This window comes from Cygnus atratus, chromosome 2 (assembly GCF_013377495.2).
Source record: "Cygnus atratus isolate AKBS03 ecotype Queensland, Australia chromosome 2, CAtr_DNAZoo_HiC_assembly, whole genome shotgun sequence".
Classification (NCBI taxonomy): domain Eukaryota; kingdom Metazoa; phylum Chordata; class Aves; order Anseriformes; family Anatidae; genus Cygnus; species Cygnus atratus.
Genome location: NC_066363.1, coordinates 20,831,273 through 20,845,087, shown reverse-complemented (window position 1 = coordinate 20,845,087; position 13,815 = coordinate 20,831,273). Strand labels below are relative to the sequence as shown.

The 13,815-nt window shown below is 34.7% G+C and overlaps 1 protein-coding gene across 1 annotated transcript in view; it reads left to right on the top strand.

Annotated features, from left to right (window-relative positions):
* The first annotated feature begins 4,660 nt into the window (after nt 1-4,660).
* MALRD1 (MAM and LDL receptor class A domain containing 1) overlaps nt 4,661-13,815 on the top strand; it is a 268,212-nt gene continuing 259,057 nt past the window's right edge. The window contains exons 1-4 of the mRNA XM_035545162.1: nt 4,661-4,823; nt 8,126-8,266; nt 12,317-12,408; nt 12,487-12,645. Of these exons, the coding sequence (XP_035401055.1) occupies nt 4,661-4,823; nt 8,126-8,266; nt 12,317-12,408; nt 12,487-12,645 (555 nt within the window). The remainder of the gene's footprint in view (nt 4,824-8,125; nt 8,267-12,316; nt 12,409-12,486; nt 12,646-13,815) is intronic.

Here is a 13,815-nt window from a genome sequence, read left to right as displayed (position 1 = left end):
ATGTATGGCCTGAGGATATAGTGTTAAAATGAAGAACATAGAATGATTTCCACAGAAGGATAGTAATCAAATGGGTGGAGTTGAACCAAATCACCTGGAAAATGCTTTCTAAGTAGAACTGAAACCTTTATTACAATAAAAATGTCTGCTTCTGGTGTTGGAGATAAGAGGAAGCTGCATCAGACCTTGGACTCAGCCTTTAGGCAATGTTGCAGCAGTAGTCTACGTATCCTGATGAGAGATTTCTAGTATTATGCTTTTTTATTTTTTTTCCCCCTGTGGATACTGTATCACCTGTGCTCCCTGATATTTAGTTGCAGATATGTGTTGTCTTAATTCTGCTCATTGGAGCTAATGGACAAATCAGAAGTATTGCAGTGGTGTATACAGTTATTCAGTCTTGGGAATTTAAGGGTGAAGAAATCTCCAGAGTTGCTGGCATCAGATATTTGTTACAAGCTGTCACTTGGACAACTGTTTGATCTCTTTAGTTAAGTAATACAATTTTGTCATAAAACTAGTTAGATTTCCCCCCCCCCATCCCACTATTCCTATTAAAATAGTGCCAGAAGGTTTACATGATTGTCAGCCTAATTTTGTCTAGTTTTCTCGGTCATTTGCCTTGAGCTAACACCGTCCTTTAACTTTTGTAATAATCTTCTCCTTTTCCTCCTATATCTACTTCCCCTGGGTTTGGCCATCTAAGGCATTTGATTAATACAGTTTCCCTGCTCTGAATAAACCAAGTTGATTCAATCTTCTCTCACAAGGTTGGCTTTTTAAACTAGATGGATCTCTCCATTTTTATCTATTTATTTATTTTTAATTTTATTTTTAAACATTGGTTTGAACATCTTTGATTCATCTATGTAGAAGCTTTGTCAAAACTGGTGTTTTTCAGTGAAAAGTTATAGTTTCAGCAAGTTACTGCTTTCCAAATATTTTCAAAAAGAAAACACCCACAGGTAAACACTTGAAGTGGTTAAACTATATATAAAATCAAGGTTAACAGAAGATACTGTTTACATGAAGCAAGCTTCTGATTGCATGAGATAGTTATTGTGGTAAGGAAATCTGAATCATTTCAAAAGTTCAAGTTTACGAAATATTGATACCCTTCAGTTAATGTAGTAGTACATACAGTTCTCAGTTGTGCAGAAATAAAAATATCTGCTACTTATAATATTGTTATGATTATTATTATTATTTTTAATTATGATTCCTGGAGAGTGGCGAACTTAGGAGTCTCAACTTCACTGACTTTTGTTATTTAGTGGATAGTAGAGTTTGTGTGCTTGGGGAAATAAAAATTAGCATTGGTGTACTATGCTATTTGTATAGTTTTTTAGGTACAGTTCTAGTTCTTTCTTTCCTTTTTTTTTTTTTCTTTTTTTTTTTCTTGACCTTTTGTTAACTAATTCCTTGCTCTTTATTCCTGGGGCTTTTGTCTCTTTCCCAGTTGTAAAAGAAGTACTTTTCAAACCATATAGGTTGTAAGCCCTTTGATTTCTCTTTGCAGATTACAACATTGGAAGAAAATGATTCATGTGATTGATTTTTCTTCTGCATAATTTTCATCTGATTCTGTTACTGAAAGTCAGATTAGTAAATGAGATATAAACAAAAGTACCTAATTCTGCATGTTAGAGCATCATCTGATTTGAACAGCTACAGTTTGTTGTAGAAAGATTGGATATCTGCTAATGTATATGCTATGGTCTTCTATGGTCATATGCTATGGTCTTCTATGGTCTTGCTCAAAAGAGACTGTACTAAATGAAACCAGTCTTCCTATTAAATTTCATTGAACAGCAGGATTCCTTTGTCCCCCACATCTCCTGGGCATATCCAAAAAAATAAAAAAATTAAAAAAATGTATAAATCCTAAAGATTAATTAAGAAAAAATGATTTTACTAATACAAACCACTTTTGTTTCAATTTATCTGCAATTTTTATTAAGTAATTAGTCATTTGTTGAAGAGTATTGCAGCCCATCCCACAAATTGGCAACAGAAATTAGATAAAAGGGCAAATCATCTGACCATCCTTATTATAAAATAGCATAAGCCTGTTAGGATGCCAAGACCTGAACACCATTCTTTTCTTTAAATAGTGATTAACATCACTGTTCAGCTGAGCCACAGTTTTCAAGCTATGACTAATAGCAGAAAGGTTACCAAACTGTGGCATGTTGAACACTGCAGGTGGTCCCTGAGGCCGTGCATTTGCAATTCTCCTTATTGTTAGATCAAGTTAAAAACAGCTAAGCAAGCAAATCCAGATGTGAACTTTTCCTATTGCCTTATTTTTCTAGAATAAACAGTTGCTAAAGGTGTTTGCTTTAGGAAGAAAATGGTGTAAATTGTAAAAGCTGAGCATATGACTGGAAGATCATGCTTTTAATTGGCTGTTATTCAAAATGCGCTTTAGAGTATTAATTCTGGTTTTGGCTCTGCTTGATTACTCAATTTCAGTTTGTGTTTTTAACTGACAACAAAGAGAAATAAATGATGGGAGAGGGAAATCCAGAACTGTCATCATCAACAATGTCAGTCACAAGTTGTTGAAAGTCACTTTGTTCAAAAGGGGTTGAGCTGATATGGATAAAGGTCCTCTTTGTCATGAAGAAAGACCCAGAAACAAACAAACACACAACAACAACAACAAAACTAAAACCACCAGAAAGCCTCCTGCCAGGAAGGTCTTGTGTGAAAGTTTGTTCCAATTTTGAGCAGAGAGGTGTAGTTTCTGTTTCCCTGAGTAATGAGTTTTCTGCATGACTCCTGCACATAAGAACAGCTGGTATAATCTCAAAGAGAGCTTGGTTCCAGCCCTCCACTCTCTGGTATCTAAGCACTGAAGAAATTTTGATGATTGTGAAGATTAGAGTTCTCTTCCACACCACTATCTTGAATTATTTATCAGTTTATTTTAACTATAGCTCACAGTGTAGTATCTTATCAACACTGGAAGAGTGAATGACTTACTGTATGTATGAACCAGTGCATGTGAACACATTCCCGTGATTTAAGGTCACTATGAATTGAAATATCTGGAGATATCCCAAAACCACTTTTGGCACTCATATGATTTTAAAGCCTGTTAAACTAGTTTATTCTACTTGCGTGCAAGGCTTTTAAAGTCACTTAGTTGATTCAGGGACAGATGTGGCAAAGTTGAGCAATAATCCTTATATTAAATGCATAGTTTGAATTCAGGAGAGAGCTATTTATTTATTTATTTATTTTCAGTTACACAGTCAGTGCTGAAGATAACCTATGCAGTTCTCCACAGCTTGGATAGTTGTCCTTAGAAAAATGTAACATGGGTTTGTCTTCCTCTAAAAGAAAACAAATGATTTATTCTCTGAAATCTACCTTTTGCAGTACAGTTTCTGCTGAGTGTAAACTAATGTTTGGAGTTTTCTTGTAGCCTTCAAGTGATAGTTTCAGCCAGAACATTTACATTTATTTCTTGTACTGATGGAGTCCTTCTGTGTGGGGGTGCTTTTGTAAGTCACTTCTCTTCTGTGTAAGCCCTGATGAGTTTATCATAGAATGAACTGCAAATCTGTATACACAATGCAAATCCATTTCTTGACAAATTAAAAAGGAACTCTTGTGTAATATCTAACTATAAAATTTTTCTTATAATTGTACAATTGTAGAACTAGTCAATACTTAAATTATGGGGTGGGGAAAGATTATATCTGTTACTTACTAACTAACCCTGGACAGAGGGTTGGAAGGAGGATGTTTCTGGGGTTCGTATGGATATCCCCTAACTATGGGTTCCTGCAGTGGATGGTACTTGTGACAGTTTTGGATTGTTCTTGATTATATTGCTTACTGTTCATAACAATTCACATACAGTATCCAAGGTATCTCTTATTTTTCTGAAATTTAGTCATTACTAGCTATAACACAAATATGACTTTTCCAGAAAATACAGAATCTAATTGCTTGGAAAATAATCATTAATACACAGTTCATTTATGCAAATTGTGACTGGACATCTGAGTCTTATTATTATCAGTTGGATACCTTGAATTCAGTATTTATCTACAGTTGTAGTCCAAGTACTAGATACCACATTCAACTATTGATATCATTTGCTTACAGGCTTTGAAAATTCTCTTTCTTTCACTATATCCGTCTCTTGTCCATGCAATGCAAAATCAACATCAAATCTCTTAGCTATGTTTCTACATTTGATGCACAAGCTCTTCATAGGATTTGTAAGCATTTGCCAAATCCCTATTACAAAAGAGAATTCTTTATAAATATTGGTTAGTTAGTATTTCTACTGTGTTCTCTTGTTATTTTCTTATCTCACATGTTTGCAAACTATATGCAATAAATTCAGTTAATGATACACACTTGACTTGCATAGCATACATCAGAACTTTATAGTCATAAAATAATGTTATGAAAACAATGTTATAATTCAGTTAAATATTATCCAAAGACACACCAGGTTGAAAGTCGCTGCTTCATAGAAGCCATGTTTCATTTAACTGTAGATTTGGAAAGTGACGTTCTGAACAAGTCTTTCAGAGATGTGCAGAAACACTGATTTTTCAAAGATACTTTATGACAAACAATAGACAGATCGCAGCAAATATTTTTCTGAGTGAAAGCTTGGATAGTAGCGTAGCCCATGAACAAATTCATAATTTTTTGTGCATTATACTGTGTTGCTCTGGCAGATATTCAGTCACCTGCAGGAAGTGAATGCCAGTGTAGTGATGGCTCCTCTACTCCATCTGGGGAGCTGTGTGTTTTCACCAGCTGGTGTGGAGGCAGCAGTGATGAGAGACAAGGTAAGTGTTAGTGTGCTTTAGTATAAGTGTGATACAGTTTGATAACTGAACATGGCAGTGGTGGGAACTGGGGGTGGGATTTTTCATGTTAAAAAAGTATTTGGGAATTCTGCTCCCTGTCTCTCCTTTTTCTTCTGATTTTCTAAGTCTCTGTTTCTTCTTCTTTCAATTTATTTCTTCCTGCTTCAATTTCAGCCTATATACTGCACCTCTTTCATAAAGCTGATATTATGTGGCAAAGTGAGTGTCTCATTATCCATTTACAATTCAGAGGAAATTTAACAAGAATTACTGTTTTCTTAATACACGATAAAATTGTTTGCTGAAATTCAGGCTTCATAAAATGTATCTGGACCAAGGTATAAGAAAATAAAACAGAATACTTGTAAATAGAGTCAATAATGTAAAGAAAAATGATTTTTTTTTTCTTCCTAGAAAGAAGGGGAGAAATTTTCTTGAATTTATGAACTGATAGTCCTAGCTTAATTTTGTAACATTAAGAGACTATGAATATGATTGCTGCTGTTTTCCTGAAGGGAATCTAAGCAATGAAAATGCATTTGAACTGATATTGTCTGGGTAAATTTGCATCAGAAATCTACTATTTCAGAGCACTGTAACACAAAATTGTTCTGCAAATGATTTCATATGATGCATTAGATAGTCCTGATCTCTGAGGATCCTTGTTCTGGGGTTCAAAGAGCTTGGATTTGTTGAGACTTCTAATTTTAATTGAAAGCTTATCTAAGTTCTCTCATTCACCATGTAACAAAGAAAGGTATTTTATTTGTTGGATTCTGGGGGCTCAGCTTTAAATTTAAAGTAGGTGATCTTTAGATGTACCTGTGTTTATCTGTGCACACATATTAATTAGAACATGCTAATAATCAGTGCATTCAGCTGATATCTGGGAGAAAGAACAGCAACTTAAATCCAGATTCCTCAAGTTATGATTGTGTGCGCAGATACCTGTGATTTTTCTTTGACATGACTTTTATCCAAATATAATCCAGATATATGTTAAGAACCGGAGTCTAGAATCAACTCTAGGATACTTGGTTTTAGTTCCTTTGCAAATAAGACAATAGTTAACACTGTTTTGTGTATTAATAAACTCTGCGACTTTATTGTGCTGCACTAAAACACTTTAATCTCACTGGCTGAAAATTAGGCCTGTTGAATCCCCTGATGTGTGACTAACATATCTCAAGTTAGTATATCAATTCCACAAGAGATAGTTATATTTGCCCTACATAGCTTGAAGTCCTCGTTTTAGTCTTCGTTTCACTTTGAAAAAACATTTCCACTAGGCAACACTCAGTACTATGCTTGTAGAATATGCAGCAAGATATGCATTCTTTTATTAACTTTTATGGAAGCTTTTTACGCATTTGTTAACTAAATACTGCTACATACAAATACTTATAATGAAAGTAGAGTAGATTGCTCCATAGTTCAGTTTACAGAAGCGGTATCTTATGGGCTGTGTGCAAGACCTAAATACCAAATAATGTTGTATTTAAACTAAGGATGAGGAAGAGGTGTGGAACTAGGTTCTGAGTGACTGACTGTGGATTCTGGGGCTGCTTGGATAATGGTCTGGATCACTCCAGGACAGAAGTTAGCTGTCAAACGTGAAGAGAGAGATCAGGGTGTCAGTTTGAACTCTCACCCTGCTTCTACACTCTCTTCTGATTCAAGATTTTTGCAAAGTTATTTTTCTACTTGAACTTCAGCTCTGCAATCTTATGTTCATGACAGGTCCCTGCTGTTTTCTTTGTGCTCTGCTCAGTTTTAAAGATGTTTCTGCACTGAAAATATATCAAAGATGGAATTTCAGATGATGCATTTTTGTTGTCATTTTGGCTTTCAGATGTGGCTTATTTGTGCTTTGCCACAGCATTGGAAAAGGAGTGGAATAAGTCCTATGGTCTCATTTATTATTTGTTTATTGAAAACTGAACTGCTATTGCAAAATATTCACTATAAATATTTGTGTATTTTATATATATATATAAATATATATACAACTACTCTTGAAAATATTTTTCCCTCCCAAGTGATACTTTATATACAGATACAACTGGAATAGAACCTTGTTTTTGTGAGACCTGTTTTTTTTTTTTTTTTTTTTCCCTTAGAGATTATTTTAAACATTTGTTTTATTAACAGGGAATTCTGAAAAAAAAATAGGTAAAACATCCCGTCTGTTTCTTCTTTCTGGTATTTTTCTTTTTAAGCAGTGACTTTATCTTTGTTAATTTATCTCCAAGCTAATTTACATGGTTTTTCTTTCAAGATAGATTTTCTGTAAAAGTGAATATTCTCTTGATATCTTGAAAATTAATCAAGAATGATCAAGGAGTTTTTACTGAAAACGATACTGTTCTTACTATTTTGTACATCTTGTTTTTTTAATGTTTTTATTTCAGCTATGAGAAAATTCCTGAGAGAATATCGAACATGATTTTGTGTATTTCTTGTAATGTGAAGCAGATATGCCTCTCAGCAGTGTGTGTGCTTTTGATGAACCACTAACGTGCTTCAGCCACTTAAAGAGCTAAAGAATAAAAGCAGCAATAAAATGTTGGTTGATGAATCAGCCAGTCTGCACATTAACTTGAGTCTGCAATGCTGATGTGAATTATATCTATTTTCCTCTCTCTCACCTTATAATTAACTGTTGCTGTAAGCTGATGTGAATATGAAAGCTATGAAATTGGACATCATAGTGTGACTATAAATGCTGCAGTTGCAACTTTATTTAAAATGATTGGTGAAGTGTGTTAATATTATAGAATAGACCAAAAGCATTTACAAGGGCCTGGAGTGAGCACTAATTTTCAAGGGAGCGTGAAGGCGATGTAGCTCTTGTGTCTAACCAGAATCCTGCTTAGAAAGCAGATCATTACCTTAGCTTTCTCTGTTGTGTTCAAGCAAAAGCAGATGAACTAAGTTTTTTGCCTTTTTTAGGGTAAAGCTGCAATAAGCTTGCTCTTTACAGATGCATCTAATTAGATTTTTTTTTTTTTTTAAATCTTTCCACCATTACAAGAAGTGCTTCCAGGATCAGGGCAGGGCAGTCCAGCCAGTTGGGCACAATGAAATTTTCTTTCATGTCCAATGCAATGGAAGAAGGACTATCTGAAATCAAAGGACAAACAAATCTCTCTTTCTCTCCTAGGAATAAAATATGTATAGAGCCTCATACCCACCTCAGAGAGTTGAGTATGAGCAGCAAGTGATGGTAAGAATGCATCTTTCTGTTTCTGGTTTTGAGGTTTGAATTTGCTTGAGTTTAGGTTCCCCCAGTGAAAACTGTGATTTTGAAAATGATCTCTGCAAAGCTCTTCAAGAAGAGAATTTACAGCTTGGATGGATTAGAAGAAATGGTCAATCTAGTGTGGGACCACCATACTCTGACCACAGTGGGAATGACACTGGTAAGAACTCTCATGTTCTTTGGAGGAACCATGGGCTTTTACAAATTATTTACTGCTCTATATTATTTGTTTAAAAATACTACTTTCTTGATAGCTGAGTTGAGTTCTGACACATTTTTTTCTGAGATAAAATATAAAGTTCTTGCCCAAGTTTTTAGGTGTTTGTAATCACAATAGCCTAGAATTCCAGGAAAAAGTATATCATAAGTAATCAGTCATCAAGAGTCACATTTATCTGCCTCAGTGACCTTTAGATGTTATGGAGATATCAGGTGATAATGTAAATCTTGATAGCTGCAAACTTTAGAAACTAGCATTGTGTCCCCTACCTTGAGATGTATTTACATTTCTTCTTGGATTTTTTTTTTTTTTTGAATTCCCAGAGTGCATGTATGTATGTATCTGTGATCAACATTATTTTTCATAATATTTTGAGGGAAAGTGACTGACTGGTTCTGGGAATGGGAAAAGCTTCCATAGCCTGTTTGAGCTAGCTCCTCTAAATTCTATTACATTTTCACTTCGTATCAAAGACCATCCCTCTACTAAGTAATTCATTGTCCCTGTACACAGAGAAATTGTCCCTCATGCTAGTCCACATGCCCATTTAACTCTGTTTTCCAAAATCTTGGTTCTTCCTTCTGTAGTATATAATTTTCTTCATATTTTTTTTTTAACTGACTTAAGCCAATTATTAGCTTTTGGGCTTACAACCCAAACTGCTTAATTCTTTTCTCCACATTTTCCTTTATTGCCTTTCCCTCTCCCATCATCCACGCCCACTCACTTTTCATGTGCACAATAACGGTTTGGCAGTCCTCAGACCATGCACAGGAAGGCAGGCATGCAATGTTGGAGAGTATACAACAAAATTTTCTACATTATCATTGTGAGGTTGACTAGCCTAGGGTTTTTTCACCTCACTTCCAAACTGCTATAACCTGGCAATGTGGAAATTGTACTGTTCTGAAGCAAGTGGCACATTTTTATAAGGTACAAACTAGTTAAAAAATGTTACACACAACAATGAATGTGAATTGCAGATTTGCAGGTGAATGGATGGAAAACTTTCTGTTTTGAAATCAACAAAAATAAAATTGCACAGAACTTTAAATACTTTTCATACAAAAGCAAAACAACAACAAAACAGTTATCCTCCACGTTTTTTTTTCTACAGCTGAAAATTTTCATGATGCTCTGTAATTAGGAAATTTTACCCATGTGAAGCATTTCTAACAACTTTTTGCTTACATAGCATATAACAACATCCTGCTACGTGTACTATTTTTCTTTTTTTTCTGAAAATAGGACTCTTTTCCAATAAATGTTGATAGCATAAAAATCTTAATTCTTACTAAAAATTTTCATAAACTTATGTAATTTCTATTTTAAGTGTGATTTGTAAAACACTTGATCTTTAAAATAATAACAGGTCTTCTCATCAAGAAACAGGTAGAAGATAAACACAATGTAATAAAAATCTATTAAAATTCTGTATAAAATCAAAAATAATTAACCAGGCAATAATATTGCCCTAGCTGAAGTTTCTTGGGTCCCTTCTTTCTTGGTAGTATATTGCACCAAAAGGTAGCAAAGACCTGGAAGATATTCTTGCCTATATCCAATAGAAGTTTAAACTTATCTTGTGAAGAACTGGTGGGGAGTGGGAAACTTAACTTATTCAGATACCCAAAGCCAGCAGAAGATTGAGAACCATCAGCTTCAAATGTCTGTAAAGGGGCCAGAGCTGTTCAGTCATTTATATATTGCCAGTTACTTGTTCAGGGTACTCAGTCACCATTGTAGCTGTCAGGTCTAAATTGGCTTGTAACCATATCTATCTCTTATTTTGATCAGATGACAGAAATCTTCAATACTTGGGCCTACTCAGCTTGATGAGAGGCTGTGCACACAGACCTGTAGACTGAATGACTATGGAGAATGAAATGTATTAAGTTATTTCAGTTTTCTACATGGTGAATGGCTAAACTATACTTTCATTTCCTGTGAGTGCTGATTCTAATCTCTTTATGACAACTATTCAAGTTTTCCCACTGCTGGAGACTTAACAGACTATGTAATCTTGCTGTGTGTTCTTGCATAAAGACCAGAAAAGATATTGTATGGTGACAATTGAGCCCCATGACAGAGTATTAAAGGGAAGAGTTCCTGCCATCATGATGAGTAATTGCAAACACATTAGCAGAAGAGCAAAGATCACTTGGTAGTTGTAACTCCTTTGAAATCTTATGTAATCATTTACTAGAACCCAGTTGGTTCTCTTTAGCTTTGTTTCTCTTCATGGTTCTTATTTGCACTGATAATGTAGTTGAACAGATTAGTGACAACAACTTTCAAAATCAAAACCAGCAAAAACACTAATTAGTTTTTTAATAATTGAAGCTTGTTATCTGTGCAGAGTTTTAATGTAAAATTACTGTTCAAAGAATTTCTTAAAATTACTATTTCTATCCCATCTGTGTAAGACTTAGACTTCCTGTGGTAGGTGAAATCTGATTTTGTTTAAGAGGTTTAAATGCATTTATCTTCAGGAACCAAAAGAAAAAAATTCAATATCATGGAAGTGAAAAATTGATGAAATAAATTGGTGTCAGGGAGAGGGTCCTAGTCCACCAATCCACCATCTGTTGTGAGTAGGAAGAATATCCTTGTGGCTGGCAGGCTGGCAGGCTCTAAAAGTGTTGACTGAGTAGTCATGAAAGGTCTAAAATCTAGGGGAGTGCAGCCACTGCACTGTTAGCAAGTTGCAAAATGTTTTCCGGGGTGTGGGGCGAGAGTATAGGGGAATTGTTCAGCTGCCTCTAGTACTGAGCTGGTCTTATGGTCCTTTGTCAATGACTTTCTGCTTGCACTCAAGGATGAGAGGTCAAGGTGGGTGGTTTTATAACTGAATTACTTAAACATTTCAGCATAGTCTCTTTGTTTCTGTAGATGTCTTCAGGACTTTTTTTTTTATTTCAATCCCAGTTGTTGTTTTTTTTTCCTCCTTTCTTCATTTTTCTCCTTTGCTTTACATATTAATATTAAAAGGCAAAAATTTACCTGACATTTTGGTGTTTGGGAAGGATGAGAGAAGGGAAAGGAGGGGGAAAAAAAAAAAAGGTTAAATGTTTTCTTTCCTCCCTTCCTTCTACTATAACAGTCCTCCCTTTTTCTTTCCTCCCTTTCTTCAACTATAACATCTAACATCTCTGAAATCTTCAGTTAAGGAAGAGCAAAATTTTCACTAACAATATCTGGTATCCTAAAATGGGGTGGTTCCCCTCCATCTGTTAGAAGATCTAAAACAATCATGCCAGGAAGAGATGTGGTGACAACCACATTTCACTTGATCTTGTTGACCATTACTCATTCAATTAAAGCAGAGACTTAATTTGGACTTGTTTTGTAATGTAAGGATAATGGTACTGTGGAGACTCTGAGAACAACCATTCCTTCATATGAGGGCCATGTATGGAGATACCACAACCTCCTCTCCACTGTGAGGAAATTTCCTGAGTGGCCAAAATACATATCCATGTCCTCTGGAAAAGAGGAGTGCCATAGCTTCCTCTCCATCTTTCACCACCTCTTTAAAGGCATGAACTGCTGTAATAAATGTCTTTTGTAGGTCACAATGGTTTGTTTAAGCATGAAATAAGCAAACTGTTCAAAGCTTTAAGCTCTTTGATCAGCTTACTGTGTTAGTCTTAGGCTTGTCCTAAAATTTTGCACTTATTGAGAATTCAAGCTGGCAGCATATAAAATATTTTGGAAGCCTACCTGAAATTTCAACCAGAAAATGGAGAAGCGTTATGTCAAAATTTAATATGAACAAAAGCTTGACACACAACGGCTACAAACGTGTTATGAATCTTTTCTAGGGAAAAATTTCTAGTTAGTTTTTTAATTACTAATTCATACCTGATTATGTCTTTTTCTTTTATATAGTGCCTTTTATATACAGCTTATATATATATACATTAAATATATATATATATAAATATTTTTCATGTACTTATAAGGTTTCCATTTTATTCTTTTTAACAGCTTATTTCCTTTCATTGTCCTCTGAAATGCGATCTTCTGCAACTTTAAGGACCATTGTTTTCCTTCCGACTGACCAAGAACGTGTTTGCCAGGTATTTTGATACATAGTCTTTGTATTTCATTGGCTGTCACAGTACTTCCCTGGAATAATCAGAAACTTTTTGTCCTAGATTACATTTCATTATTGGATCAGTCAGGGTGGAACATTGATGGTGGGACTTCAAAAGCACTCTGAGGATGCTATTAAAAACATCTGGAAAGATTCAGGAGAACTGCAAAATCAGTGGAAAGCAAATACCATCACAATCAATAACACTGGAAAGTTTGAGGTGGGTAACTTGAGTTGACTGTAAATTGAACCTGGTAATTGGTTTATAAGTGTGTTTTCTAATTAGACAAAACTAAATATTTTGTAAATGGAAAGCATAAGATAAAGCGGAGAGCACATTTGGAAGCTTAGAATTGGCAGTACCAAATACCACTTGTTCTGATATCTTGGTGGTGTTAAAGCTAAATGCCAAACATAATTTAAACAATGTCTTATTGCGTTATAAATTATCTACCTGCCCATAGAAGTGATATACTTGGGATCTTAATTTTCAATACACTGTGCACTTAGGCTCAGTCTAACTGTATTGTTATATACGAGATTTAGTTTATAAATGCGTTGTCTATGAAATACTGTTCTATACTACAAGATACTGCTCTATAGAGATACTTAACTATTCATTGTAGCTTTGGTCCTTTATCACAGAACACGTTTGTACATTTATATTTTGCTCAAATTGCTGAAAAAATAATCCAAGTCTCTTAGATTATTTCAATGTTTTTACTTGTACATTTACACAAAACATTAGCACAATAAATATAACAGGGCTATAATATGGGCGATGTATGATCACTATTATGCAAAATACTAGAGGAAAAGTTGGGAGCAGACAAAAAAAAAATCAGAGACATTTCCTTCTACAGTAGTTACTGTGAAGAGTTGTTTAGCATACAAACCCGAAGGCGTGAAGGCAAAGCCTTATTTCAGTAAACCATAAGAATAACATAATTACTTGACTTGCAGAGGTAACATTATGTTAAAACATCGCACAAGGTCTGGCTTTTCAAAATAATACTTGCCTGCTCAGCCCTGACTAAGTATGTATGCTACAAAATATGTGCAACCCACTCAAGTACCAGTATTGTTACCTGTTGATAACTTACCTTTATCTGATATAAGTGGATGTTTAGCAATGTGAGATTGCATTGGAAGGGTTTATTTCTACATTTACTTTTTCATTCTTCATACCATTTAGAAAAATGACTGGGTCTGGGAATGGTCAATATAATATGCAATCTTTCTGCCTCTAAACTGCAGGATCAAATCCTAATTAGATTATGGCTTGCCAACCTTATTATCATTCAGCCTCTGAAAAGTGAATGGATGGGTACAGCCAGCTTTGAAGAGGCAGTTTCAAACTTTCTACAATAATCATTACAGTTGTCTGAAG